Source organism: Gaeumannomyces tritici (genome assembly GCF_000145635.1).
Source record: "Gaeumannomyces tritici R3-111a-1 unplaced genomic scaffold supercont2.2, whole genome shotgun sequence".
In the NCBI taxonomy this organism is placed as follows: domain Eukaryota; kingdom Fungi; phylum Ascomycota; class Sordariomycetes; order Magnaporthales; family Magnaporthaceae; genus Gaeumannomyces; species Gaeumannomyces tritici.
The window spans coordinates 381,441-408,940 of record NW_008804546.1 but is presented as its reverse complement, the minus strand read 5'-3'; the positions used below and the strand labels follow the sequence as shown (position 1 = coordinate 408,940).

The following is a 27,500-nucleotide window of genomic DNA, read 5'->3' as shown; positions in this document are numbered from 1 at the left end:
GGGGGAGGACAACTCGGCCGCGAAGCAACCCCCGCTCGCTGGGAACCCGAGCCCACCTCGTTCAAGAGGGTGGCCAGTTGGGAATCGACCCGGCAAGGCCGCCGACCCGTGTTGCTATCACACCGCGCCCGACACACGTAACCGGTGCCGGTGGCACATGGAGATGTCTTGCCACTCCCCGGCATCTATCGTAGACGGCGAGGGGGGAGTGGGGGAAGGCCATATGCTGCCCCGTTGGCGATACCCTCCCTGCCTCCTTGTGATGCCTTTGGAACCCCTCAACAGGGCCGACAGGAACGCGAATGGCGTCCAGTCTCGATTCAATGCATAGTAGCTTCCCAAAGACATGGTCACATTCTCAATAACCACAAAGCCGGCAAGGCGAAATGGCGGCCTATGGAAAAAAAAAAAACCGAAAACAGTCCTTTCCTGTCCTGTCCTGTCCTGGCGTCCGCGTTGGAAATTGGTATCAAAGAAACCCCACAAGCCGAGACATGGAATCATAAAGAAAGGGTGGAAAAGAAGCCCGAGTAAGAGGACAAGGATGCGTGAATGAGGAGGCTAGTTCTAAGTCGGATGAAACATGCACATTAAAAGGCAAGGGCGGAGAAAAATGAGAAGAGAAAAAGAAACAGAAGGAGCAGGGTTCGGTGCTCCCCCTTCTAGACAATCCTCCTCCCGTCCACACTTTCAGCCCTACTGCACCTGACCCACAATCTCCTGCGCCCGCGAGAGCGACTCGACCATCTGTTGGCATTCTTTCCTCCTGCGGACCGTGTAGTCGCTCTCCTTAAGAAGTTCGTCCGCCTGCTCGTTCTTGTACATGTTGGAGAGCAATTCTCCGTGCATATGATCGCGGGTAAACCTGCATAGGATGGGCTTAGTCACGTACGTCCAGGGTGGCCTTTTGGGGGAGAACCAGAGGGGCGACTTACTGGACAAGGTTAAGCATAATGGCCTTGGGGACCATGTCAATCATGGTCCGCTTCACAATGTTGAAATAAGACGAAATAAGGAGTTCTGTTGGCGGTTAGACGAGACTTTCAAACGAGAACAAGGATACTCCAACTCGACGGGACATGGACATACTGATAACTTCGACCTCCATGACCTCGCGGTCAGACAGCGTGCCCGACGCCTTGAGCGACGCCGGTGGCGGCTCCATGGCGGCCGCCTTCTTCTTGTTCTTGGCGGCAAAGAAGCTGCCAAAGAAGCCGCTGTTGCCCTCCAGGTTGGCGTCGGGGACGCCCGGGCTGGCCGCCCGCGCGGGCGTGCCCGCGATGGGCTTGCCCGTCTTGGGGTCGACTTGCGTCACGGGCTTGGGGTTGAGCCGCTCCGTCACGATGGCCATGGCGCGGTGGCCGTTCAGGAAGTCGGGGTGGCCCGTGTTGATGTAGCAGACCTCCATGGCCACCAGGTCCTTGACCAGCTTGACCGTCGGCTCCATGGCCGTCTTGAAGAAGGCGACCACAACCTGGTGGAACTTCTCCTTGAGTCCCGGGTAGCGCCTGTAGAGCGCCTTGGCGAGCAGCTGCGACAGGATGCGCACCAGCTCGTCGTACACGAGGGATATGCACTTGAGGCCGGGCTCCTCCAGGCGCGTGATCTGCTTCTTCACAATCGTCTCGAAGGCCTGGGTGCCCACAAACAGGGCGGGCGACGGGCCCGACGAGTTGTAGATAAACGTCCGGATCTCCTGGTCCTTGACCACGTCAAAGGGGTCGATGGCCTTGACGCCGTTGGAGTACAGCTCGTGGAACACAAAGCTGATCCTGGCACCGCCCGACAGCTCGACGCCCGAGATCTCGTTGTTGTTGCCGTCCAGCACGCCGTGCCACTCCTTGGTGAACTCGTTGATGACGTTCAGGATGATGTTGGTACTGTCGCCCAGAATGGACGGGCCCAGGCTCTCGAGCTCGGCCGTGTATTTTTGCAACGAGCTGGAGATGCGCGCCTTGATGTCGGGCAGCGTCTGCTTGATGTGCATCATTAGGATCAGGTTGAGCTTGCGGGCCAGGTACGGCGTGCCGCAGTACGAGCTCTTGTTCCGGTACGCCTTGTGGTTGTCGAAGAAGTTCTTCTCGTTCTCGAGCGCCGCCGCGATGGGCTTCCGGTTGTCGATGTCGCGCTGGCCGCGGTTCACCACGGGCACGTACCCCAGCCGCAGCGGGATGATGCGGCCCGCCAGGATGTCCACCACGTCGGTGCCCTCGTCCATGAGGTCGACCTTGGTCAGCACGCCAATGGTCCTCTGGCCCTCGGGGTCCACCTCGCGCGCGAGCTTCAGGCCGTCCGAGTTGGCGAGATCGCTGTTGGCCGGGGTCACGGCCAGGACGATGGCGTTTGGCTTGGAGATGTACTTGTTGACCATGTCCCGGATCTGCTTCTCGATGTCCCTCGGCTGGTCGCCGACGGGCACCTTGGTGAGCCCGGGCAGATCGACGAGGGTCAGGGTCAGGACATTGGGCGAGTATATGCGCAGGTTGATGGGCGCGGGCGAGATTCCGGCGTTGCGGCCGACCTTGGCCTCCGTCTCCCGCGTGATCTCGTCCCGGATCTTGTTGAAGTCGTAGAACTTCTGGCCCGGGATGTGGAGGAACTCGCCCCATTCGTCCGGGTTGGCATGCTTATCGGCCCCCGTGGGCATCTCCTCGGCGCCATTTGCTTGGTTGGTGCCGGCTGGCCGGTTGTGTAGCTGGAGCACGAGCGGACGTCGCGTCACGATGCCGGAGCCTCGAGGCAGGCTGCGGTGGGGAAGTAGGCGGCAAGTTAGCACGTGCGCATGGTCGACAGGGTCGACAGGAACAGCGGCGGCGGCGGCGGCGGCAACTCACAAGTCCCTCCCTACAATATTCTCCAGCACCGAACTCTTTCCGCTCGACTGGCTGCCCACAACGGCGATCTGCGGCAGGTCGATGGGGTTTGTGACACCGACGGTCGCGAAGACATCCTGCAGCTTGTTGACGAGTCTGTGGGTATTCTGTTAGCTGGCAGCCCGCTCCAAGTCTTGTGGTCACCTCTGTGGGATGGGCGCTCGAGAGCTAGGGCGACGGCGGCGTACGTGATAAGGGCAGGATCCGAGATGCCTCCCGGCGTGCTGAGCGAGGGCTGTTGAGCCGTCATGGTTTCGAGTCGGGCTGTCCCTCCCTAGTGTGTTGGTGTCTGACGGCCGCGGGCGTCTGCTGTTTGGGCTTCTTGCTTGACGGGTTGGACGTCCGGTAGTTGCTGCTAGTTATGCTGTATATCTCGGTGGTGGTGGGAGGCAGGTGTTAGCTACGGTAAGGCAAGGTGGACGGACGGTGGGTGAAAGCGGCGGTGGCCGTGCGTCGTCTTTGGGCTGCAAGCCAAGGGGTCGCGACAAGGGGCGGTCGGCTCCCGGCGGTCCACTTGGGCTCTGGGCTGGGCCTGAGTCTTGGACGCTTCTCCTCGTGGAGCTCTCCCACGTCAAAAACTGACGCGGCTGCGGAAATTTGGGGGGCAGCTGTGGGATGCCTGGCGGCCGATATTCGTGCCAAATTCAATTTTTTTGCCCGGGCTTTTTTTCTGGCAGAACACACGACTGTAGCGATTCCAACGTGGCGGGACGTGATGCATCTGCCTTACGTACACACGGCGGTCCAACACCAGCTTGGTCCAAGCCGTTCAAAGACAGTTGGCATGAGCCACATTCAAGGTGTGGCGGTGGCTGCAACTAATAGTATCCACTCGCACCCCCTGAGAAGGGAGGCTGCCTAAAAGCTTGTCGCATCGTCGTCGTCCTCAGGGATATTCGTCATCTTACACGCGGCGGAACACAACAGTGAGCCATTATCCTCAAGGCAGCCGAATATTGCATACATTCCCTTCGCTTCGCCGTGATTCATCGCAGCATGCCACCAAAAGTCCAAAAACTGGTTGCTAGATAAAAGTGGGGTGGGCACCTCGGTGGTACGTATACTGATCTATAAACTGCACGATAACAGGCGCGTGGCTTTTGCCACATGATTTCCTCGGCTTTTGCAGCCGTGATACTTCTAGTCGGCGTGGTCGAGTAGTAGGAGGGAGTTGTCAAGAAACCATGCAAGACGAGCAAAACAGTCCAAAACCCCCTCCCTCCTCGCTCTCAAAGAGCCACTAACCGGCTCCTTGGACCCCGACCATCTCTCCCCTGACCAATCAGTACCTATACAAGTACACTTCAGGAACGCGCGCGGCCACAACCATAGCCTTCACAGATCCCTGTCTGTGGGAGCAATAGCTTGGGGTGTGGCGCCATGACCTTTGCTCTCGCAGGTTGCAGCACGGTTTGCTCAAAGATCTGCTGGCAAAAGAAGTGCGGATGCGTGCCGCGAAAGCATGGTGGGTGAAACACCCATTAGTTTTGCCTAGTATTACGTTCCTGTTCTTCCAGGTAATCCGATTTGCAGCTACCCACTGTCTGGAGGGTCATGCACACTCGACCAACCGCACTGGGCACACCCTAAACCGGTAGGTTCGCCCCGATATGCTGTCAAGCAGGGTCGCGGGAAGCACCATTGGATGAAGCGGCTAGCTTGGGCACGTAGCGCATACTGCACCGGTGGTCCGAGTTTGACCAGCTGTAGGAACGATTCTAATCAGCCAAGGTCTGGGTGCGCAGGTTTGCTTTGCTTTCGAGCAGGACTCACATCTTGATCTTCCCATCATCGCCGCCCGAGGCGAACATGCATGGATCTGCTGGGTTCCAACACACAGCATTGCAGCGTGGCAAGTGAGCCTCCAGCTTGGAGACTAGATGGCCCGTCGCCTTGTGCCAGATGGCCAGCTTTCCGTCTGAGAGGGAGACAAGAGGAGCAGTTAGTTGTGTTGAACGTTGCAAGGATATGGCTCGTGGATGAAAAGGGGCCGAGCCATGCAACCATGCGTACCTTCACTCCCACTAATCACGAAGCTCTCATTGGCACCGCCGAAGCCGTTCCGAATGATGTAATTGCCGCTGGTGCATCCTGTGTACCTCCGCACAGGACTGCCCCGGGATATCAGGTCGTACAGCTGCACCACACCCTCCCGGTTGGTCACGAGCAGGAGCCGCGAGTCCTGGCTGATGCTGATTGACGTCGGCTGGACCTTGAACTCCCACTCGTACTCGGCCTCCCGAGTTAGCATGTTGTATATGTAGATCTTGTGCTCTGGGGCCTTGGCCACGAGCCAGTGTCCATCCATCGACATGACCAAGTCTTCGGTCCGGTGTTTGCGCGTGTACGTGTAGACGCATTCGCCCTCGAGGTTCCATTGGCAAAGAGGCCGCTCCTTATCGAAGGACCCGATTATCATCGTTTGGCCGTCGGCGGACCAGACACAACTGCTCACTGGTTCGCTGAACTTGGGTAGCGTCTTGATAAGTAACCCGGTCTGGCAGGTTCCGTTAGTGGACTGGTTGGCCGAAACGGGGCCATTATCATTATAGACGCCGACACTCACTTGTGTGTCCCATATACGGGCAAAGTCGTCCCTTCCACATGTAACCATCATGGTATCGTCCGGGCTCCATGCGAAGTCCCCCACGCCAGTGTCGTGACCCTCCAGCTTGAGTCGCACCTCAAATGTCGAGATGTCCCAGAAAACGACGGAGCTGTCAGACCCTGAGCTCGCCAGCTGTGTCCCGTCGTGCGAGAAGCGGAGTTGCCATATTTCGCCGGGCGTCCGGTCAAGTTCCCTTACCACCTCGGTCGGGAATCGAGACTTCTCACAATAGTGGTCCGAGTACAACGTGGGCGAGGTGGCCGTCGTGTGGTACAGACAGTTCAGTATCTGACCGTCCTTTACCTGCTGCAACAAAACCGCAAGGCGGTGTTCGGGCAGCATGACGGCGGGTGAGATGCAGTCTAGGATAGCGGGTCAGCATGTACACGAGAAAATCTGGGATTTTGTGCCCCGAGACTCGGAGAACGGGGATCGTCTTACGGGAAAGCTCGGTGAGCAGAATCTCCCTCGAGTGACCACGGGCGCCATCCCACTCGGCTTTGAGCTTCAGGTCCTCGGGTGATTGGCACATGAGAAGGCTGGAGAGAAAGTGGAGCTTGGAAGTGTCCTGGTACAGCGGCGTGAGCTCATTACGCAGGACCATTAGCGCGCGTCCCGTTTCCCGCTGCTCCAGGAGCTCCAGAAACTTTTGTTGCCTCAGCCAGAACCGCATGACGTTCCTGTCCGCGCCAGGCGCCAGGACAAGGCCGTTCCCTTGGTGGGTTGGTTGGCCGTTTCCGCCGGACGATGTAGCCGTCGCGGCGCCAAACAGTAGCTCCTCGGCCTCGGACCACGACCCCCGGAGCACGGCAGAACGGAACTCAGCCACGGTTTGGCCCTCGAGACTGTAGCCGCTGTCTCGGCCCACGCTCTCGGCCGCATCGTGATAGCCCATGTCTTCAAGCGCCTGGATCAGTATGCGCGTGACCTCCTCCCGATCATGACCAAAATACGTGCCACCGCGGGGCGACCTGGCGACCTCCTTCCCGTTCTGTGACAACGCCGCCCCGCCGCCGACGACCTCCTTGCGGGCGCCATTCGAGTGCCCGTCGCCCCTGGCTAGGCTCTTTGAGCCGTTGCGGGAGGCGCCGTTCGAGTTTAAGGTTCCATCACCGTCCGCCAGCATGCTGTCGCGTCGTCTGCGCTTCCCAAAGCGCCGCTCTGATACCGATCCTATGGGGGCAGAGGGGCCCGAAGCAGCGTCCGAGTCTCGGCGGTGGTCGGAATCCTGGTCGTCGTCCTCGTAATCCGAAGACTGCCTGCGTCTTCGTCCAAGCACCTGGGATCCGGCTCGGGCAAGGGCCGACGGGTGCTGCTGCTGGGATTGTTCCGGAGGAGGATGGAGAGATTCAGTCGGCGGGTTTCGAGCTTGTGACAGGTTGACGGTGTCGGTGGGCGTGAGGGCGGGAGTCGAGAAGGAGGTCGCCGTGATGGAGGGCGTCGGGGCAGAGAAGTTTGTGCTGGAGGAAGGGTCGATGGTCTGCGGGGTGGCTGGGTGGTCGGAGGCGTCCGGGTATATGGGGTAGTCTGGACGGGGGTTTCGGTCTGCCACCTCGACTTCTTGTGTGCGGGGACGAGACGCCCGCAGAGGATCCAGGGTGGTGGCGGGAAGAGGGGGGTGGGGAGCTGCAGCGGCTGCAGCAGTAGCGACAGCAGCGACAGCAGCAACAGGCGCCGGGACCGAAGGACAGAGCGGGCACGAGCGGGAGGGAGGCTGGCTTCTTGAGACGGAGGGCGGGGGGCCAGACGGGCAGTAGCAAAGCGTGCAGCTACAGGCGTCCGTGAATAGAGATGGACTGGACGGTTGACGGGGGCCCCGGTGTCTCGAGACGGCTGGCGGTCATGGGATCACCGGGCGATGACGGCAGATGGCGGAGGGCGTGAACGCGCCTGCGAGTGTGTCGGTGGTTTCGGAACGAACAGAGGTGGACCCTTGGATGCGGTTCTCTGAGGCGGTTCGCTGGCGTGCTCTTGGTGCGTAGTGGAGCGCCGGGGGGTGACCGTTCGGCGGGGGAGCAGTGCGTGGGAGGCGCAGAGGCTGGACTGCCTGCGCCGCGCGGAACTCTGTGTTGAGGTGAGGAGGCCTTTGTCGATAGGACGTCAGAATGCTGAGTGAGGTTGGGTTCGGGCTGAGCGCACTGCGAGGACGGGAGTTGTGGAGCTCTAGCTTCAGCCATATCCCAGGCTGCTCCACCGCGGAGGCACGGAAAACGAGGTACGTACCTTGGATGAGTCTGCACAATACGCACAGGGCTGCACGTTGAGCACAGGCCTTGCATTCCCACCTAGACTCGATTCTCGGCGCTGAGGGAGACGTGGTGAGATCACAGGTCACGTTGGGCCGGGAAGCCAGGGCCAAGAACTGACAGGCGCTCGTCACCACTCAGCGGCCACGTCAGGGCGACGGCCACGCGCGGTGAAGGGGCAAGTGATGATTGATCCACACGGGCCCAACTGGAGTGCTGAGTGACAGAACTCATGCAAGCCAACGCCGATTGGAGGGATAAGGACAGCCTGGGGCTGCCGCCACTCAACGGCTTTCGATGGGTCGCTTTGGCACCATTCATTGCTACATTGCATGCACGCACAGTGGGCGGAGTCTTTCCTTTGAATCGCATCACTTCTGTTTGTCCCATTCACAAACCACGAACTGCTCCAGCCACATGGAAGTTGAACCCCTCTAGTCGCTTAACCCAATACAGGTCATGTTGTGCAGTGCCTAAGGGCCTAGCCAAGCCGCTGTCCGCTCCACGCCGCCCAAGAGAAACGTGAATGATGCACGTGGCAAAGTCCCAGGTCAGCCCCATCACGTCCCGCCAGAGGGATTCGCGAAAATAAAAACCCATTATGCATGGCACCTGAGCGGGCAGGCGGCACCCAAGCGAAGCTTCCCGTTTCCAGAGTCTATTATTGTGTTGTTCCGTGGATTGTTTGGTGCGGCCCGTATTCCAGGCGCGCTGGCGGGCGGGCCAGACAGGTTCGTTTCACAAGCCTTTGGACGGTGAAACCTCGCGGGGGTGGGTTGTTGACCTCATGCAGCTACCCTTCCCAGGCGGCCGGCGTGCTGGGATCCATTCAAAGGCTCTGGGCCACGCCTTTATTAAACCTTGGGCGGCGGGAAAGGTGGCCGTGGTGCTACATCCCCACGAGGGACGGGCTCCTTGGCTGGGGCACCTAATAAACCATCGGCTCGGCCACCTGAGACCAGGAGTGTACAGACAGGCCTCTCAGAGCTCCGCCTGGCGCGGCTCAAACTCGCCAGGAACCAGACTCTCTGCCGCCCGCAGCGGCCTTGACCCGTAGCACACACATCATAGAGCACATATTAATTGCCAGAAGCTTTAAGCTTGGTGGCAGGCCGCGGCTGTCTGGCCGTTGTTGGCGCAGTTCCCTTCTGTCGACAAATTCGATTTGCAGACTCACACCGCCCAGCCCTGTTTCCAGCCTTTGGTTCCTGTTCCGACGGGGGCCCAGACACCCAGATTTGAGTTAGTGCCTCGTCCAGCTGGCACTGGATGGAGTCTTGGTGGTGGCTCTTGAGACTGCAAGACTGCCTGCCGGCCCGGCCACCTGCCTGCCTGGACCCTCCCATTGCCTTTCGCAGCGGACATCGGCCTGACGGGTCGGAGAGCGAAGGTGAGAAAAGTGAGGCGGCGCCTGGCAAGCAAGCCCAACAAAGCAACACAGCAACAACACTGAGGAACCAAAAATGGGGGAGGAATTCCCGTTCCAGGCCGCTCCCGGACGCTGCCCGACGCCCTATGGCCCTCGAGTTCAGGCAAATAGAGAAAAGTGCAGCCAGCTGGCCACCGAGTTCTTCAAAAACGGCGTCGCAAGAGCCCGAGAACGCCACCTACGGTTTGTTGGCCAAGCCCTACGCCGCTCCACCGCCTCCCCCGATCCCGACGCTACAGTCCCGATCCCTTTTTCCCTGCTTTTCCCTGCCCTCGAAAATCGAATAATCCATCCCACCACCCCCACCACCCACAGCGGCAAGCGTGCACATGACTGCCGCCCAGTGCAGCGCGTCTTGATATTGGCCTAGTCTGACCATCACCTGCTGTAGACAAGAGCGGCTGAACCAGCAACTGGCCAATGCCGAGGCGTCGCCTCAGAAGCAAAGTCAACTTTGGGTAAGGCCAGGAATCCAAGACTCTTGGACTAGGTAGTCACAACAACAACGGCGTGACAGTCACACACGCCCATGAGATTGTTAGGGCTGACCTTTTTTTCTGTAAAAAAAAAAAAGTCCAACACGGGAAAGCTCGAGGCACAATACCTGCGCTTCCTGCGGACACCCAACACCACCAATGACTATGAGACCATCAAGCTCATCGGCAAGGGGGCGTTTGGGGAGGTGAAGCTGGTGCGGCGCAGGCAGACGGGCAAAGTATACGCGCTCAAGTCCCTCCTCAAGAGCCAGACGGTGACGCAGCTGCAGGAGGCGCGGGTGCGGGCCGAGCGGGACATACTGGTCGAGTCCAACAGCCCGTGGGTGGTGAAGCTGTACATGACGTTCCAGGATGCGTCCTTCCTGTACATGCTCATGGAGTTCCTCCCCGGCGGCGACCTCATGACCATGCTGATCAAGTACGAGGTCTTCACCGAGGACATCACGCGCTTCTACGTGGCCGAGATGGTCATGGCCATAGAGGCCGTGCACGACCTCGGCTTCATCCACCGCGACATCAAGCCCGACAACATCCTGCTGGACCGCGGCGGCCACGTCAAGCTGACCGACTTTGGCCTGTCGACGGGCTTCCGCAAGACCCACGACAGCAGCTACTACCGCCAGCTGCTAAAGTCGGCCGCGGCCGGCATGGCGGCCGACGAATGGGGCGGCGGCGGCAGCGGCGGCGGCGAACCGGACCCGGACCCCCGGCGGCGCGAGTCGGTCAACCTGGACCAGATCAACATGACGGTTAGCAACCGCGGGCAGATCAACGAGTGGCGGCGCTCCCGCCGCGCCATGGCCTACTCGGCCGTCGGCACGCCCGACTACATCGCGCCCGAGCTCATCCGGGGCGCCGGCTACACGCGCTCCATCGACTGGTGGTCCCTGGGCGCCATCACGTACGAGAGCCTGATAGGCTGGGCGCCCTTCGCCTCCGAGGTGGCGCGCGACACCTACGTCAAAATCTCAAACTGGCCGCAGCACCTGTACTTCCCCGACGACGTGCAGATGAGCCGGAGCGCCGAGAACCTGATACGGAGGTGTGTTTTTTTTTTTTTTTCCTTGTCTCCCCCTTTTGGACGATATCTAGACAAAAGTGCCTCGGCCGGGGGCAAGGCTAACAACCACACACACACACACACACACACACACACACAGCCTCATGTGCGAACCAGAAAACCGGCTCGGGCGGGAGGGCGCGGCCGAGATCAAGAAGCATTCCTTCTTCAACGGCGTCGACTTTGAGGGCCTCCGCCGCATAGCCGCCCCGTTCAAGCCCCACCTGACCTCAGAGACTGACACGGCGCACTTCCCGTCCGAGGAGGAGCTGGAGCGCAACGCCCTCCAGATGACGGGCGCCGGCCCCCAGTCCACGGCCGCCGCCGCTGCTGCTGCTGCTGCTGTGGCGGCGGCGGTGGCGGCGAGCGACGGCGGCCCGACCAGCCCCATCGCCGACGCGCCCGAGATGACGCTGCCTTTTCTCGGCTACACGTTCAAGCGGTTCGAGGACAACCTGGCGGGCATGCACTGAGGGAGTGCATACAATTCTCTACTTGGGTCTTTTGTTTTCAGTCCATTTTCAATATGGGAAACGTCTGTACCAAGCGGGAATGTTCTCTTTTCTGAAACAGATGGGGTCGTCCCCCGAGGTCCGTGACATACGATACCAGAGGTTGAGAATCTATATGTATTTGGGAGACGGTTCCGATGCCATTCCGCTCACTCCTGTGCTTTAGAAGGCCTTTTTAGTGCTCTCTTGCGGGGGAGGGGGATTCGCATTAGCGCCGGCACGTCCAGGTCCTGTCTAAGCGGCTGGTTGATCTCATCATATGGAGGTTCAATTGCTTCAACACGCGGTTGAGATTCATTGACTTGGGAAAGGGTTGGGTTTTGCGGATATTTTGCACACCACGCGCAGCATAGCCAGAGCATTCATGTCCTTTGATTCACTCGTCTGAGCATTGGCAAACACCAACGATATGATGTGAGCCGGGCCATACAGCCCGCCCTGCCAAAGTGCCGGGTAAGAAGAGTATGGGGGCCTGAAGAATCCCCTCCCTGGTTCGAGGACCACCAGGAATTAGGTCGGTACGCACCTACCCTGGCAAAGGAGAAGAAACAAGCAGAAGCCAGATTCTTATCGAAAGACTTCTGTCATGTTGGTACCTTCTCCAGTCACTTTATACACAGCATGCTTTTCGAATAATCTTCAACCATATCGTGAGCACTCGGTCAACATGCCGCCTGTTATAAATCTCCCATCAGTCCAGATATATAAACAGCACAGTTTCCTCGGGGGCTGAACAGTTCCTGTCATGTTGTATGAAACCAGACTACGTTGATCATAAAATGTTGGTCTTGGCTCAAAACTGCGCTAGTGACAAGGCCAGGTGCATCCACCAGCCGAGAAACAAATCACATCATGACACGGCAATTAGCAGTCATGTTACGACTCTAATGCGGCTGCCGCGCCTGTTTCACGTAGCACGGGGTCAAGGGTGACATCATAAGGGCGAGGACCAAGGAGGGGGGCGATAAACTAGCCATGCACCACGAGGAAGGGTTATTCCGGCCCCGGAGTGCCCTAACCCCAACAAGATTCAATTAATGATCCAAGGAACTAGTATTGCAAAAAGATTGCTGATAAGATGAAATTCGTTACATGGCGACAGCTCCCTTCACCCGGATCCTACCGCCGCAACAGCGCCGCCCTCACACCGTCATCAACGTCGCTCCGCCGCCTGACCTTTGACGGCCCGGGCGCCATGTCCACCCACTCGCCGCGCGAGTTCCACACGCCCGCCTTGGTGTAGTCGAGCGTTGTGGTGCCGCTCACGAAGCCGAAGCGGAAGTACTCGTTGATCTGCGCGCCGGCGCGCCGGCGCCACCGGAATCCCCTAGGCCCGTCGCCCACCGGCCTGTTGGGGTCTGACGGGTCGTCGGCGAAGAAGGCGCGGAAGCGCTCCACGTCGTTGACCAGCACGCTGACACCGTCGATGTCCGGGTCGTCGTCGACGCCAGGGAGCTGCCACGACACCGACAGCGTGCTCACGTTCCCGACCGCGGCCGCATCGCTCAGCGTGATGTTGGGCGGCCCCGTCAGCGCCGGCAGGGACGAGAAGAACTGGCCGTCGCCCTGCAGCTGCGCAGCCGTCTGCAGGACCGAGTCGAACCCCCAGCGCGCCACGCCGTTGATGAACAGGCCGACTAGAAGACCCTGGTAGAACAGCGACGGCCGCGTCTGCATGCTCGTCCCTGGCAGAAGCAACAGGGCCAGGATGTAGTGGTGGATGCGGAGGCGCAGGTCCGGCATGACGAGGCAGACCAGGATGGCGCCGACGAAGGCGGCGTAGACCTTGAGGTAGCGCAGCAGCCGGCCCTCCTGGCGGAAGAACCAGACCTGCAAGGCCGCGACGACGACGAGGACGATGATGATTATGGCGAGGGCGGCCTTGGCGCCGGGCTGCTGCGATATGTCGCGGCCTGTCAGACGCGTGATGGGGATCCACTCGCTGAAGGTGTAGTTCTCGAGCGCGCCCAGCCAACACGCGCCCAGCCACAGCACCGTCTTCTCGACCTGGGCCGTCAGGCCCTGCAGCGTGCGCCGGACGCCCATCTTGTCGTACATAACCCAGGCGATCAGCATGGCGGGCAAATACTTGCCGATAATGTTGGAGGCCAGGCCGGCCAGGGACGAGATGTTCGGCGGATCTGAGACCATGCCGACGTGCCAGAAGATGGCCGAGAAGACGACGAAAAAGAAGAGCGGGGCCGAGCTGACGAAGAGGGAGAAGACAGCCGAGAAGGCGACCGAGAGCCCCAGCAGCGGCCAGCGCAAGTCGCGGGTCTCGCACTGAGCGTTTCCCTGGAAGGTGAAGGACAGCGGAAAGCTGGCGTTGAAGGCGATGCTGGTGATGTCGTTGCGGGTGGACGACACATAGTTTGTCTGCTCGCCCGCCAGGGTAACGACACCGCAGCCGCCGGCCGTGTTGGAGATGATGCCAGCGTGAAGGGCGGCGCCGCAGATGTACGAGTCGCCGCGGTACAGCACCTGGCCGTCATCGCGGGGCCCACCAATGACCATGGACTGGTAGATGACCTCCTGGTCGCCGACGGCGCGCGGGTTCAGCACGCGGTAGCTGGCACAGTTGGCGGGGCAGCGGAAGGCGAAGCCGGTGTTGTTAAAGGGCCGGCAGTAGACTCCGTCAATGCCGCAGCTGCCGTCAGACGGCCACCACGAGGTGCCGCAGCCGATGGTGGCGGGGGCGCCATAGCCCTGAACATTGGTCGCCCGCCGGCTGTCCTGGAGCACCAGCGCAAAGGCCGTGATCCACAGCGCGATGTACACGGCGGCCAGGCAGACGCGCTGCCACAGGTGCGGCACCAGTTTGTCCAGCAGCCGGATGGGCGCACGTTGCACCTTGGGGAGAATGGGGTTGATCTTGTATATGCGCGGCTCGGGCGGGCCTCTCATCCAGTTCGCCGTGGCGTTTCCGCACCGACGGACGGGCAGCGGGATCCACGCCCACCTCTTGCTGCCACTCCCAGTGTCAACGCCTCCTCCGCCGCCTCTTCTGACAGATGGTGGCCCTGGCACCGGGCTCGGCAGCCGCCGCGCGCTATCCCGATCGTCTAGCAGCTCGTCTTCGGTACCACTCGCCATGTCGCGTCTGGTGGGCGCCATGCCACAGTCGTTGGTGGAGAGAGAGACAGCTGAGGATTTGGAGGCTGTGGCGTGGGGATTGTTGGGCGTCGACGTGGGATCTTTTGATGACATTATGGCTAGCGGGCACTACGCAGTGCCGACTGGCGGCAGCGAGATGGACGAGTGGTGGTGATGTGCGGGAGGAAACGATAACGCGAGGCTATATCAGGGAACTAATGGCGGGGAACGGTGGCATAGGGCTGGTCAAACAATTGACAGCAGCTAGGATTCAAGCGCTCGGGGGAGAAACTTGGTCTAGGAAGCTCCCTGCCGGAAACCCCCATCGCAGTCCCACGGAAGGTGGGCGTCAATGGGCAACGCGGGAGGACCTCCAGGCTGACGTTTATGGGGCTTGGCAGACAAAGCAGCAGATTGGGACGGCTGTGAAAGACAACGAACAAAAAACTGGAGGTCTGGGCTGCCACGCAACACTGCCCGACCGGGCGGCTTCTCGATCCTCCACACCATTGAGGCTGGGGCCTGAGACGTGAGCAGGGACCTTGCCGAGATGTCTGATCCTGTGTAGCATTGGGGTCCAAGTGCCCTGAGCTCAGGTACCTGTCATGTTGCCTGCCCGGCTGATTGGCCTACAGCACAGCGCAACCCCACTGGGATCGAAAGCTGGGGAGCAGGGATGGCCACTTGATGGCTGCGGCTGGTGGGGTGGTGTTGGCTCAGGGCCCAAGTTCGTGCTAGCAAACTCAGATGAGTTTATCATGGGAGTCAGTCCCTGGAACCGTCAGGAACAAGAAAAAAAAGCCCCATTATACCCACGCGTCCAATCGTTTTTCGGTGTTTTATTGCTCAGAAACGACAGCCCTGGCCGTCTCAGTGAAGGGAATGCCTGGTCAGCCTGAGGTTCGCCGCTAAATTCGAGTCATGGGCTTAAAGCAACCACTTCGGATTCGTCTGTCGACGCCACCACCCATGCCCAAACCTAAGCCTAGGCCTCGATAACCGACGCGCCAGCCACGGCAGCACACGCAGGAGCCGCCAAGGATGGAGTTCGAGATACTGAGGTCCGCGCTCGTCGAGGCCGGCGCCGCACGGCTGGGCCGCCTGGCCTTCCCCGGGCGCAGGCGCATCGACACGCCCAACTTCTTCGCCGCCACCTCGCGCGGCGTTGTCCCACACCTGACGCCCGACAACCTAGCCCGCCACGACGACCTGGTCGGGGGCGCGTACCTGGCCTTTGAGGACTTCATAGAGCGGAGCCAGAGGAATCCCGGCCGCGTGCCCCCGCTGCTGCAGGCTGCCGCCAGGTTCCCGCCGCGGCCCCTGCACGCCTTCTGCGCCCTGCCGGCCGCCGTCCCCGTCGTGCTGGGCCCCAGGCGCGTGCCCGCCGCCGCCAACCAGCTCGGCAACGGGCCCGACTCGGTCTCGGTCTTCACCTCGACCGGCGTCCAGACCCTGACCACGGCCGCCTACGCCGACGCCGTCGTCGCCCTGCGGCCCGACGTCGTCGTGCCCATGGCCGACCTGGCCTGGTTGCCCGTCGCCCCCGGCGGCAAGCGTGCCGCCCGCATGGCCGACCGCACTGACGACTGGATGGTGGGGCTGCGCCGGCGGCTGCTAGAGCAGCACCAGCGGGACGGCCTGCTCTCGTCGACGGCCGTCTTCGCCCCGACCCTGCCCGTCCCGCACGCCGTGCAGTGGGACTACCTGCGCTCCCTGTCCGAGGACATGCTCGACTTTGTACACGGCCTGGCCGTCTACGACGTCGACATAATCCCAGACCTCCCGGCCTACCCGGGGCTCGCCGCCCTCCCGCGCCTGTCCCTCGACGTGCCCGCCACGCCGCACCACATCCTGCGCCAGGTCTCGCTCGGCGTTGACGTGGTGCTACTGCCCACCATCAACACGGCCTCCGAGGCCGGCGTCGCCTATACCTTTGTCTTCCCCGCACCACCACCATCCCCCACGCCAGCAGAACAAATCCTCCCGCTGGCGGTAGACCTCACCCTCCCGGAGCACACGACCTCCCTGGCGCCCCTCTCGCCGGGCTGCGCCTGCCCGGCCTGCGCGACCCACCACGCCGCCTACCTGCACCACCTCCTCGCCGCGCGCGAGATGCTGGCCTGGACGCTCCTGCAGCTGCACAACCACCACGTCTGCGCGGCCTTCTTCGCCGGCGTCCGCGCCTCGCTGGCCGCCGGCACCTTTGAGCGCGACGCGGCCGACTTCGCCGCTAGGTACGAGCCCGACGTGCCCGAGGGCAGGGGCGAGAGGCCTCGCGTCAGGGGCTACGCCGCCGGGAGAACCCAACAACAGCCCGACGAGCCCGCCCCGCAGAAGCTGAACCGCCCTGCCTGGGGCAAGCTCGGCGCCGTGGCGGCCGATGCGGCGGCGGCGGCGGCGGTGGCGGGTCAGGAGTCGCAGGCTGATGGGGCGGTGGCGGCGACTGCGTGAGCATACGGTACTGCCTGTGTACGTCTGTCATGATCATGGCGTTTGTCGAGGGCGGGGTGGCGCACGGGTTTCGAGGGTACAGCACTAAAAGGAGACGGTAAATATCTCCCATGTTGAAGATAGAGCTACACTGTGGGCGAAAGAAGAAGAAAAAAAAGAAGAAAAGAAAAAATAGACGAAGAAAAAGTAGAAGAAAGAAAGAGAAGAAGAAAAAGGTGAACGCAGAAAAAAAGAAGAAAAAAAAGAGTATAAAATAAGTACGAGGACCAGTTTAGACTATTGGGCTACGTTGAGCTTCGGGGTCCTCGTTTTGAGGATGAGACTTGAGGTCCACGGATTACCGTGATGGCACTCATGCATTGTCGCCTCGTAGACTTTCCCGCCGGCCTCCTTTCTTGACGTAGGCACTTCACATTTGCGACCCCACACGGGCTTCTCTACTCAGTTGGCAGTTACGAACAGCATATGATTACGTGAATAGGTGCGAGCCAAAGCCGGCCAAGCGTCTCAATGAAACGATATAAAACAATAAAGATACATGTTGCTTGCCCAGGTGTGTCGCATTACATTCGCATCCTCCATTCACTCCATCATCTCCAGGAACCTCGAGTCCCTGACCGGACTCCCCGCCTTTGTGGTCCTCGCCGGATCCCGTAGCACAGGCGGCAGTGGTAGGGCCCCACCGATGGTGCCGAAGTGATCCCTCGCCAACACAAAGTTCTCCCCTCCGCTGCCGCTGCTCAGGCTGCTCCGGTTGTTGCTGCTGGCCAGGCTGCTGGCGCTGCCGCGCGCCGCCCCCGACACCGGGGCGGCCGCCGTCGGCGAGACTGCCGTGTTGGACGTCGTCGTCGTCGTCGTCCTCGACATGGGCGCGCCCGCGTCTCGCTCTCCGCGCCCGGCTAGCGCCAGCTCCCTCATGCTCTCGGTCCCCGGCTGGTCGCCGGCGTCGAGGCTGAACAGCAAGCTGTCCGAGTCGGCCCGCTGGTGCTGCGCCGCCGTCGATGCGGACCCGGCGGCCACCCCGGAGAGCGCCACGCCGCCGATGAAGCTGCTCTTCTTTCCGTTCCCAGCCTCAAACGAGCCCGCCTCGGCCGAGGATCTGGACCGTCCTCGAAAGCGAGACTTGAGCCAATTCCTCATCTTGGAGGTTGGTGACGCGGCCGAGTCTTCTGGCACTGTTGTTGTTGGTGAGGCCGCCGGGGCAGATTTGGAAGATGTGGCAGACGTTGGCTGGCTCTCTGCTTCCTTTTCTCTCTCCTTGTCCTTTGAGCCTAGGTTCAACTTTCCAGGCAGACGCAGGCTGAGGCTTTGAAGGGCTCTCGATGGCTTCTTCCTTAGCTCGTAGGAGCGTTTTTGGGCAAGGGGCGCCGAGGTGCTTGGTGCTCGTGATGGTGACTCGGGTTCTTGCGCCTGGTCTGGTTGCTTCTCCATGCCCGCCATGATCTCCTTGGGAGCCCGGCCGCCCTCCTTAGCCAGTCGCTTCTGCTCAAGCTTGGCCTCTTTTTCTAGCTGCTTCCTAGCTTTCTCTTCCTGCCTGATCTCATCTCTCCGAGCTTTGTCTTGCTCCTTTTGTTGGCCTGCGAAGAATTGCAATCGTAAGCAAGGGCGCAAGCAGGGTGCATTTGAATCATAATCTGGAAATGACGTACCTTTCAGCTTCTCCAGATTCTCCTTGATCTCCCTCTCCTGGGCCCTCTTCCCCTCAGCCTCGGCCCGTTTCCTCTCCTCCTCCGCTCGGAGCGCCGCGAGCCTCTCCCTCTCCTTCTCAGCCTTGTCATTGATCTCGTCTAGGAAGGGCTGAACCCTTCGGGCGGCAATCTCGTCGATCTCGGTCTGATCCATAAACTTGCCGCCCCCGATATCGATCTTTCCGGCATTATTGCCGCTCCGGGTATCGGCCGAGCTCAACTCAATCCTAGGCGTAGTGGTAGGGCCGGCGACGGTCGTCGAGGCCGGGGACGTGGCACAGGCAGAACCACCACCCGTCCGGGCTAGAGCGGCGGCATGGGCCTTGGTCTCCCACTCACTAAGCAGCGAAGGGGGGACCTTGCCCGAGTCAGCCAGCAGCTTACGGTCGAGGCCTTCAAGCTGCGCCTTGACGTTGCGCCGCGCCGCGGCAAGCAGCGCCTCGCGGTCCCTCTGGCGCTTCTCATCAAAGCCGGGGCCGGGGCTGTCTCCAGCAGCAGGGCCACTCGACCCGTCGGCGAGCATGGACCTCGATTTCCTGCGACGCTGCTCGTCTCTTGGTTCGACAGCAGAACCCCCAAAGCCGCCTAAACCAGCTACCGTAGTCACGGCCCCGTCGCTCGACGACCTACGCCGAAGCTTACCACGGATCGTGAATCTCCGGTAGCCGGAAGATGAAGGCGACGCTCCGCTGCCATAGTACTCCTTGTAGCTGCGAGACCGGTTGTGCTCATCTTGCAACTTGGATAGTCGCTCCTGGGCGAGCTTGTACGCAACATCCTGCAGGTTTGTAAACTGCATGGGAGCCTGCTGGGATGATCCAGGACTGCGCGTGGAGTCGGCCTGCTCCGCCCCCCGTGCCGCGGCCGCGTCCGCCATCTTTTGCTTCTCCTGCTGTTGGCTGTACATCCTCTTGGCCATGGCTACGGCCGAGGCATGCAGCACATCTTGGCGCTTCTGGCCCTCCACCTCGAGCTGCACCGGCGGCTGCGATGTAAACATCTGTCGGTCCATGGTGGTGTAGGGTCCGGTGCCACCCACCACGCCGCCACCCACAGACGCGACCCGTCCGTGATGGGCCGCGGTCGCTGCGGTAAGGGCGTTTGGCGTGGCCGAGTCGCTGGCACCGATTACAGGGCTGTTGCTGATTCCCAGGCCGCTCTTGGGCGCTTGTTGTGTCGGGCTCGATACGGCACGAGGCCTCCCCATACTAGCACCCGCGGCCGATGCGGCCATGGCATCCTTGGCAGCACGCAGTGAGCCACTGCTGCTCGCCGTCATCAAGGAGGGCTCTGATGGTGCAGCCCGATGCCTCACCGAGTTGGCCCGGAAGGCTTGGTTTGCGGCGGAACTGCCCCAGGTCGAGGGTGAGGCTGGGCTCAACGTGAGAGCGGGGGACGCCATCGTGACAGGGCTGGCTAAGCTGCCGCTATCTTGGCGACTCCTGGCTAGTCCGCCGGCGGCCGCAATGACGGCGGCCCTCGAGACAATATCGCTCCTATCTTCGGCCCGGGTGTTCCGGCGGTCGTTGTTCGCGAGGAGGGCGGCGGCGGAGGCCGGCGAGGCTAGGCTGCTGCTACTTTTTGGTCTGTGGGCGAGGGCGGGGTTGGCTGTGCTGCTGGGGGGCTGCTGCGAACCCCACGAGGGCTCTGCGGGGGACAAGGCTGGGGATGCGGGCTTCTGGGTGGCCCAGCCCAGGCTGGCCGCGGCGCTGGCGGCGGTGTTGTTCTGGCGGAGTCCGAGCGAGGGGAAGGAGGGCAGGTCGCGAGGCTCGGCGTACTTGAGGCGTCCCGACGACGTCCTGCTACCTGCAAGGGGGTCAGCACACGGCCTCAGTGGTATCGTGGGGACCTGCTAGATGGCAGTCGTGTAGGCGGCTGTGCCATACGACCAAGCGAGCGAGCGACGATGGGCAAAAGAGGAGTCGCGGGCTGCGAGGAGAGCTGGCCCGGGTCGTCGAGCCGACATACCTCCTTGTGTTGGTGGGGCTTGCACTGCGATGTGCGTGGACTGCATCATGATTCGACGATGGGCCCGGGCGGGCCGCGGGTATCCTAGTATCCTAGTATCCTAGTCGGATGGGGTGCACTGTCCGTGTTGTGGCAGATAAAGGGGAAGGGAAAAGGCAAAATATCGGATCGGACAGGAGTGCTGGGGTGTGTGCAAGTCGGCGGCTGGAGCGGGCAGGGAGCTTGATAGGAAATGCGCAGGTAGGAGAGGTGGATTTGAAGTCTGGAGTCTGGAGTCTGGGATCTAGGGCGCCGTCGAAGGCATCGCCAGGGTTCGCGTACAACAGACACGGCCGACGCAATTCCAAGGGCTGCGGTTGGGACGGCGACGACGGGATAAAGATGAGAGGACTGTCTGTCGTCTGGCCTTGATGACCGGATTCGTACCCTCTCGGCGCACGGCAATGACGAACGCGACAGCCAGGAGATGGGCGCGTGGTAGGGATGTGACTATGAATAGGGGTGTGGGGAGCGCTACTCAGGCGGCAGTAGGAAGGGTCTAGGGCGTGCATCTGAGGGGGGAGAGGCTGCAGGCTTGGGCGGGCAACGAGGTGTGGTTGCCGTTGTGCTCGTGAAGACCAAGGTCGAGGCGATGGAGAGACAAAGGCGGAGACGTGACGTATTGCTGCCGTCGCGGGGACTTGTACTTGTGTAAGTCGACTTCCATTGCAATCATTACACGACGCCCTCCCTTTCTGCTGTTCTGTCCTGTCCCGCCCCGTCCCTCTGCCCTCTCTTCCTTAGCCCGTCTGCGAACGGACTTGGCGCTCGCTGCTGACCGCGACAAAGGGACAGGTCGGTTTTGCTCTTCAGCAGGCGGCAGGGGGAGGAAGGCCCGTCGCAAGCAACCGTGGCCCAGGCCCAACCACCTACGTCATCACGAGACCATGCTGTTGGTTGGAGTGAGAGAGGTGGAGCCCTCGACGGCGGGCAGGGCTCCACTCTTTGTGTTCCCGTGCCCGACATCCCCTACAGAGTGGGGTTCGCTAGAGGAAGGACGTGGATGCGAACGAAGGCTAAGGTGGAGCTAGAGCTGGAGGGGCAGCAACCTCGAATGCCCCTTTGCGGGTTGTGCAAAAATCTCCGTAAGCCGGCATTCAATAGTGCTTATTTTGGGCATGATTTTGAAGAGTATAGAAGTGCTAGTGTATAACTCTGGGCGGTAGAGATGACTCGTGAACCAAGCAGGCATGCAGCAGATCTCCCGTCAAAAAGTGCGGTGGCCGCGCACGGATTTCTAAAGCGATGGCTGCCATTAGCGCCCTGTCGGCTTATCCACATCTGTCAAGATTCAAACACACCAGTCGCCCTTTACCGGGCACTGAAATCTCGTGTTTGACATTGTGCATATTGGACTGTGTCTTATTGGAGACAGCAGACAGTTTCAGCCTCCAAAACCCCGGTATCAACGACAGGCTAGCTGCTCACCTGCATTACATATACGCAGCACAATCTGCTGGAGGGCGCGAGGGCAGATAGACACCTAGATAGATATCGGTTGTCCAGATCTTACAGGGACAGGGAGGGAGGTCCAGGCAGACGCTGATAGCCATGGGGACCCAGGCCTAACCGGAACCGCCTGGGAGGATCCCCTTTTGGGGGAAGGCCGCAGCTACTGACTTTGCCCAAAAATAGCAAAGTGCTTCGTCCGAATACGAGCATTTTGCCACTTTCTTTTTGTGCGTCATAGTGACAGCTCCGGTTATGCCGCACATGGCGGATTATGCATAACTCCTCGACCGAATGCCGTCGACGTGTGGGACGCCCGAGCCAGGGGCCGCCCGTCCGTACCTGTTGATAAGTGGTGCTGGAGGAAACATGAGGCCGCCACCCACCAGTTCCCCAACCACCAAAACAATCTCTGCCACCCACCCACATTCCGAACCGAACCCGATCGCCCGGACGCCATCCGGATTTTCTCTGTGCCCTGCAGCTTCCCAGCCTGAGCCCCAGACCAGACTGCAACCCAAACGATCCGAATTTTCCAAGGTTTTTGCTCCATCTCGACATTTTCACTTCCCTGCTTTCGAGGTCGTCAAAAGGAGACGCTGGCGTCGCAACCCACATACCCGCCGTGCCACCCCCCCTTTGAAGCGTCGCATCCTCCCGCTGTCGACCGTCGACACATCCACCCCGGAAGCAACGGGCGCTTCGGGTGTCGGCCTGGTCAGGGCACGAGCCCGGTTGACCTGGAACTTACACAACACTCCACAGATCAAAAGTAGCGAAATCATCTGCCGACGATGGATGTCTCTCCGGCCTTCGATAACATCATCAACTTTCGGGATGTCGGCAAGACGATCAACGATTTCCTGGGCCAAAAGTATGCAATGACCCAGTCTGAAGTGTAACCCCATGATATGTGACATGAGGTAGACACAGAGGGAGAGTGACAAGAAAGCGGGGGAAGACTGTTGTTGACCAATGTGATATCTTGTTTTGTTTATCCAGGCTTGTCCGAGAAGGCCTCCTGTTCAGGTCCGCCCGCCCAGGTAAGCATAACCAAGGTTTTTCATCGGGGCCAGTCTAGATCTCGCGGCTGTGGACCTACTGTGCATGCTGCACATGGCTAGCCAAAGTTCCATGGCCGAGAAAAAGGGCCGATTTTGTAAAATTAACCCGAGAAAGACGACGCGTCGCTGCGCGACAGGGTGTTGCTGCGTGAGGACCTGGGAATCGAGACCGTGATGGACCTGAGAACAAAGTATGAAGTCTACTGTCCTCACCTGAGCCTACGCTGCTGAGGTGCTCATTCCATGGCCAAAAAAACCGCAGGACCGAGCACCTCAACCAGGCCAAGAAGCGTGATGCGGACCTCAAGATCCCCGCCCTCGTCCGGTCTAACGGCGCCCTGGCCGAGCCCGTCAAGATCCCGGGCCTGTTGTATCTGGAGATCAGGATCACGGGCAAGGGGTTTGAGAGGCACCTCCTGAGCCAGCTGTCGTGGATCAGCTTTTTGTAAGCCGCCGCGGCTTTTTTTTTTTTCGTTTCCGGCATGGACGCATCACTACGTTTATTGACATCCTCGGGGGGCTCAGCAAGCTCATCTTCCTCTTCATATTTGGCTTCCGCATGAGGGCCATCGCCGTCCTCGGCCGCGAGGTCATGCTCCCACGGGGCCTGACGGGCATCGCCATCGACACGCTGGACCATTCCAAGCTCGAGGTCGCAGAGGTGAGAGTTCTCCACACACTTTCTTTTTGTTCCCTCATCACGCTCGGCTGACGTACCGTCAACCTCTCTCCCCCCACGCCAAGGCCCTCCACTCCTTGCTCAGACCGGCTGCTCTCCCGATCATGATCCACTGCACCCAGGGCAAGGATCGGACCGGCCTTGTCGTGGCCTTGGTTCTCATGATCCTCGGTGTGCCCCTTACGGCAGTGGATCACGACTATGCGCTCTCCGACGACGGCTTGGTCTCGGAGCGCGAGGCCCGCCTGGTCGAGATCCACGAGATTGGCCTGAGCGACGCCTTTGCTTTCATCGATCCGGCTATGAACCGGGCCATCGAGAACCATTTGTCTGCGGCCTATGGCGGACTCGACGGCTACCTCGATAACATCGGCTTCCAAAGAGATCATCGCAGCAACTTGCGTGAGCTTCTGTTGTACTGAATTTCGGTTGCGGTAGCGACCATGGCAAGAGAGCAAATCAGGGCGGGAATCAGATCTTGTGGGTATCATTGGAGATATCTAGAGCATAATCAAACGCTCTATATGTCTAGGGAGAACATGTTGATAGATCATGCCACTCAAACCAACATTGGTTGAGCTCAGCAATTGGCCATATCAAATCTTCCTGAACCGCCCCTGCAACCAGCACCGGTACATCTTGAGCTTCCGGGCCCTATTGACAAGGAGCCTTCGATCAGCCTCGAGAGCTTCAATTTCGAAGAAGGATCGGGCATCTTGGCTCTGATCATTGGGAGGGGCTGCCCCCTTGCCCTGGTCGGCCTCGCCCTCAACAGGAGTGGTGGGCGCGGGTTTCCCACCCCTCTTCCAGATACTGGTCAGCTCGTCCATCTCGAAAAAGTAGACGCGCGTGCCGTCGCCGCGAATGTAGAAGTTCTCCTCCAGGTACCGACCCTTGCGGAACCTGACCTGGGCGAGGTCTCCCCTGCCGTAGTCACGGAAGCACACCTCGCCGCCGGGCTTGAGCACCCTGTACACGTTCTCGACCGCCCTCGCCCACTGGGTTGGAGACAAGGCCGAGAATATGAAGACCATGAGCGCGACGTCGACGGAACCCTCGGTCAGGCCGGGCGGCAGCTCGTCGCCCGCAACGTCCCAGACGTCGGCATGCATGGTGCCGGCGGCGTTGGCCTCGGCGTAGCCCTCGTTGGAGCGCATGACCTCGACAGCCTTTTTAGAGAAGTCACAAGCGTGTATCTTCAGGTGCGGGTTTTTGTTCTCTGCCAAGATGGGGAACGCCGTGTTGCCAGCGCCAGCCCCGATCTCCAGCAGGACGAAGGGCCCAGTGTCCTCGGCAACGGCGCGAGCGAGCACGGGAAACTCCGTCTGCAGCCACTTCCTATCCTTGAAGAAGTTGGCCGTGTTGTTCTTGTAGAACATGTTCCACCATTTCGCAGGGTCCGAGTTGAACCTGTCTGTTTCTCAGTTAGCGGGTTTGTCAAGAGACGTGAATGCGTGCGCACAAGGCTCCAGGATCCCAAAATGAGAATGGCATATCAGATAGGGGCGAAATAATGGTCATCATGAGTTTCAGATGAACTATACTTTTTTGATTCAATCATCACTTGCCAGGGTGAGGGTATGGGGGTCATTGGCGGCGGTTGCGCGGTGTAGTTGGTGAGCGGACGAAAGATGGAGAGATGCTTACGCTTGTCAAAATCGGAGACCGGCGACTGTCGCTGCAGTTCGTACTGCTGCTCAGCGTACTCCCTGTACGTGTCGTCGGTCTCGACGTGGTCCCAGGCGTTGAATTCGAACGGATCGTCGTCCTGACTCAGGTACCGCGACCCGAACTGGAACGGGTCTGCCCTCTTCTGGTTGTAGTCCGGATCGTGGGAGCGATGAGGAGGCACGGCGGCCCCCTCCTCGCCTTCCGAATCCTTGCTTTGGGTGCTCACGTCCAGCGCAGACATGCCGCCTACCAGCTTGGCGTCGACCTGTGCTGCACTAGCCGTCGAGTCTGCGGCGGCGGGCGCCGAGGCCGACTTCTCGTCGGCAGCGCCGTGAGCGGTCATGATGTTGTTTGGCCTGCGGTCTGGCAGAGCGCCGGAGAAGTGCGACGAGCTATGCGTCAACCGAGGCGCAGCCACGAGATTCGCCGGGGCGTGTCTGCCAGCAGACTGTAAGAGAAATGGACGCGAGGGAAAAGAAGTTTGCTTGGACAAAAAATTTATTCAGTGGAGGTCTTGAAGTGGTGGGGCAGGCCGAGGCTGCGAGCCACCGCCACGTTTGAGTGGCCATTGACAACGCCACACCGAGTCAGTATTAGTCCCCTACCCCTGGCATTTATATGGAACCCCTGTCATGCCAGCTGAATTCGCGATTTCACTTGGCTCGCTGTAAAGCTTGCATCCACCATCCTGGAATCGGCGCATCGCCGATCTGATCTTCCCTCCTCATGATGCCAAACCTGCACCTCTAGTCCTCGGCGCTGCTAGCCCGGCTCCAACCCCCTGATCTTCAACAGCAGCCTGCCAGAGAGGCCATGGCATCGGCCGCCGCGACAGTCCTCCCGCTGCGGCCCGCGGCCCGCTGTTCCTCCCGCCTGCTCCGCCACAAGCCAACGGCGACCTCTACCATCCCAGCCCCCCACCGCGCACAGCAGCAGCAGCGCGCCCGCTCCTTCTTCAGCCTCCCCGGCGGCATAGTCCCGGCGGCCCGGCCGGCGCACCTGACGGCGTCGCGCCGGCTCCCCTACCCCGCCGAGGCGCTGTACGACATCATCGCCGACGTGGACGCCTACTCCTCCTTCCTGCCATACTGCCAGCGCAGCCGCGTCACCCACTGGAGGGACAGCGCCGCCCCCGGCGGCGGCCTGAGGCGCTCGCCCGCCGCGGGGAACCTCACCGTCGGCTGGGGCCCCGTCACCGAGTCGTACACGAGCCGCCTGTACTGCCTACCCGGCCGCGTCGTCGAGGCCGTGAGCGGCAAGGGTGCGCCATCCATACCCCGCCCTCGCGCTGGCGATGACGATGTCGATGCGGACGGCCGCCCACTACCGAGACCGACGGACGGCGGGCTGTTCGAGAGCCTCGTCACCCGCTGGACCGTGACTCCTGCGCCTGCTTCGTCGGGGAGCAGCACCAACAATGACTGGGCAGACGTGGAGCTGTCGATCCGGTACCAGTTTGTGAGCCCGGTGTACCAGCTGGCTACGGCTAGTGTAGCCGACGAGGTTGCGGGGTTGATGGTCAACGCGTTCGAGAAGAGGGCAAGGGACCTGCTAGGCTCGGGGGCGAGGGCGACGCTGCCGTCTCGGATGGCTTGACACGCACATGAGGCGGCAGTGGCATGAGTGGAGAAACTTCAAACACTGGTGGTGTACGACTAGTAGATGAGACTTACTTGGGCTTGGTTGGACATGCCTAGTCCCACTCGCATATAGACCTATAGACTTTGGAAGATACCCAGCTCTAAAATAGACGAGATAAAAAACTACGGCTTAGGCAGATGGGTACCTTTGCAGGCGTTTGTTTGCCTGCCATTCTCCACTATCTAGGGGCTGAGTTGTTACTGGTGAGGATGTCGTTGGTTCGTCTGGGGGTGCTAGCACGTTGGCAAGTTGGCTCCTGCAGGAACATGGAATAGGACAGAGGGGCATGGGAAAAATAGGATTGAAAGCAAATACCTAGGAAGAAATAGGCCAACAACACAGGCTAGCATTCTCACAGCTGCATACCTACCTCTAAGGGTAAGTCATGGGGCGGTAAATTCCGGCGTACAATTGTGTTCACGCGGTGCAAAAGACGCCTCAATCTTAGGATTATGCGAAAGAAAACCATAAGTCCCATCCACCACCCTTGTTTCACTTTCCCCAAGCTTGTTTGTCCCTTAACTAAGGACGA

The 27,500-nt window shown here is 60.5% G+C and overlaps 9 protein-coding genes across 9 annotated transcripts; 4 read left to right on the top strand and 5 right to left on the bottom strand.

Moving 5' to 3' along the window:
* Nucleotides 1-696: 696 nt before the first annotated feature.
* Nucleotides 697-3,123, bottom strand: GGTG_02685 (vacuolar protein sorting-associated protein 1; the record flags this gene model as incomplete). The annotated part of the gene is made up of 5 exons (XM_009220460.1): nt 697-865; nt 936-1,020; nt 1,090-2,744; nt 2,835-2,969; nt 3,062-3,123. The coding sequence occupies 5 exons, from the start codon at nt 3,121-3,123 to the stop codon at nt 697-699; spliced, it is 2,106 nt and encodes a 701-aa protein (XP_009218724.1).
* A 1,366-nt stretch (nt 3,124-4,489) lies between these two features.
* Nucleotides 4,490-8,048, bottom strand: GGTG_02684 (hypothetical protein; the record flags this gene model as incomplete). Its single annotated transcript, XM_009220459.1, has 6 exons — nt 4,490-4,577; nt 4,647-4,791; nt 4,887-5,370; nt 5,440-5,843; nt 5,923-7,008; nt 8,042-8,048. The coding sequence occupies 6 exons, from the start codon at nt 8,046-8,048 to the stop codon at nt 4,490-4,492; spliced, it is 2,214 nt and encodes a 737-aa protein (XP_009218723.1).
* A 210-nt stretch (nt 8,049-8,258) lies between these two features.
* Nucleotides 8,259-11,950, top strand: GGTG_02683 (AGC/NDR protein kinase). Its single transcript, XM_009220458.1, has 4 exons — nt 8,259-9,339; nt 9,548-9,614; nt 9,731-10,695; nt 10,814-11,950. Exons 1-4 carry the CDS (start codon nt 9,191-9,193, stop codon nt 11,184-11,186), a joined length of 1,554 nt encoding a protein of 517 aa, XP_009218722.1. The 5' UTR covers nt 8,259-9,190; the 3' UTR covers nt 11,187-11,950.
* Nucleotides 11,951-12,140: 190 nt separating this feature from the next.
* GGTG_02682 (LCCL domain-containing protein) lies at nt 12,141-14,859 on the bottom strand. Its single transcript, XM_009220457.1, has one exon. The coding sequence runs from the start codon at nt 14,430-14,432 to the stop codon at nt 12,345-12,347; it is 2,088 nt and encodes a 695-aa protein (XP_009218721.1). The 5' UTR covers nt 14,433-14,859; the 3' UTR covers nt 12,141-12,344.
* A 165-nt stretch (nt 14,860-15,024) lies between these two features.
* On the top strand, nt 15,025-16,959 carry GGTG_02681 (tRNA-guanine transglycosylase). Its single transcript, XM_009220456.1, has one exon. The coding sequence runs from the start codon at nt 15,360-15,362 to the stop codon at nt 16,767-16,769; it is 1,410 nt and encodes a 469-aa protein (XP_009218720.1). The 5' UTR covers nt 15,025-15,359; the 3' UTR covers nt 16,770-16,959.
* Nucleotides 16,960-17,187: 228 nt separating this feature from the next.
* Nucleotides 17,188-21,270, bottom strand: GGTG_02680 (hypothetical protein). The gene is made up of 3 exons (XM_009220455.1): nt 20,426-21,270; nt 18,419-20,263; nt 17,188-18,346 (listed from the first exon to the last, which is right to left on the bottom strand). The coding sequence occupies exons 1-3, from the start codon at nt 20,472-20,474 to the stop codon at nt 17,352-17,354; spliced, it is 2,889 nt and encodes a 962-aa protein (XP_009218719.1). The 5' UTR covers nt 20,475-21,270; the 3' UTR covers nt 17,188-17,351.
* A 1,437-nt stretch (nt 21,271-22,707) lies between these two features.
* Nucleotides 22,708-24,078, top strand: GGTG_02679 (hypothetical protein; the record flags this gene model as incomplete). Its single annotated transcript, XM_009220454.1, has 6 exons — nt 22,708-22,787; nt 22,916-22,956; nt 23,093-23,168; nt 23,240-23,422; nt 23,503-23,638; nt 23,722-24,078. The coding sequence occupies 6 exons, from the start codon at nt 22,708-22,710 to the stop codon at nt 24,076-24,078; spliced, it is 873 nt and encodes a 290-aa protein (XP_009218718.1).
* Nucleotides 24,079-24,121: 43 nt separating this feature from the next.
* GGTG_02678 (actin binding protein) lies at nt 24,122-25,834 on the bottom strand. Its single transcript, XM_009220453.1, has 2 exons — nt 25,304-25,834; nt 24,122-25,070 (listed from the first exon to the last, which is right to left on the bottom strand). The coding sequence occupies exons 1-2, from the start codon at nt 25,668-25,670 to the stop codon at nt 24,253-24,255; spliced, it is 1,185 nt and encodes a 394-aa protein (XP_009218717.1). The 5' UTR covers nt 25,671-25,834; the 3' UTR covers nt 24,122-24,252.
* Nucleotides 25,835-25,974: 140 nt separating this feature from the next.
* Nucleotides 25,975-27,170, top strand: GGTG_02677 (cyclase/dehydrase). Its single transcript, XM_009220452.1, has one exon. It carries the CDS (start codon nt 26,141-26,143, stop codon nt 26,921-26,923), a length of 783 nt encoding a protein of 260 aa, XP_009218716.1. The 5' UTR covers nt 25,975-26,140; the 3' UTR covers nt 26,924-27,170.
* The last annotated feature ends 330 nt before the right edge of the window (nt 27,171-27,500 follow it).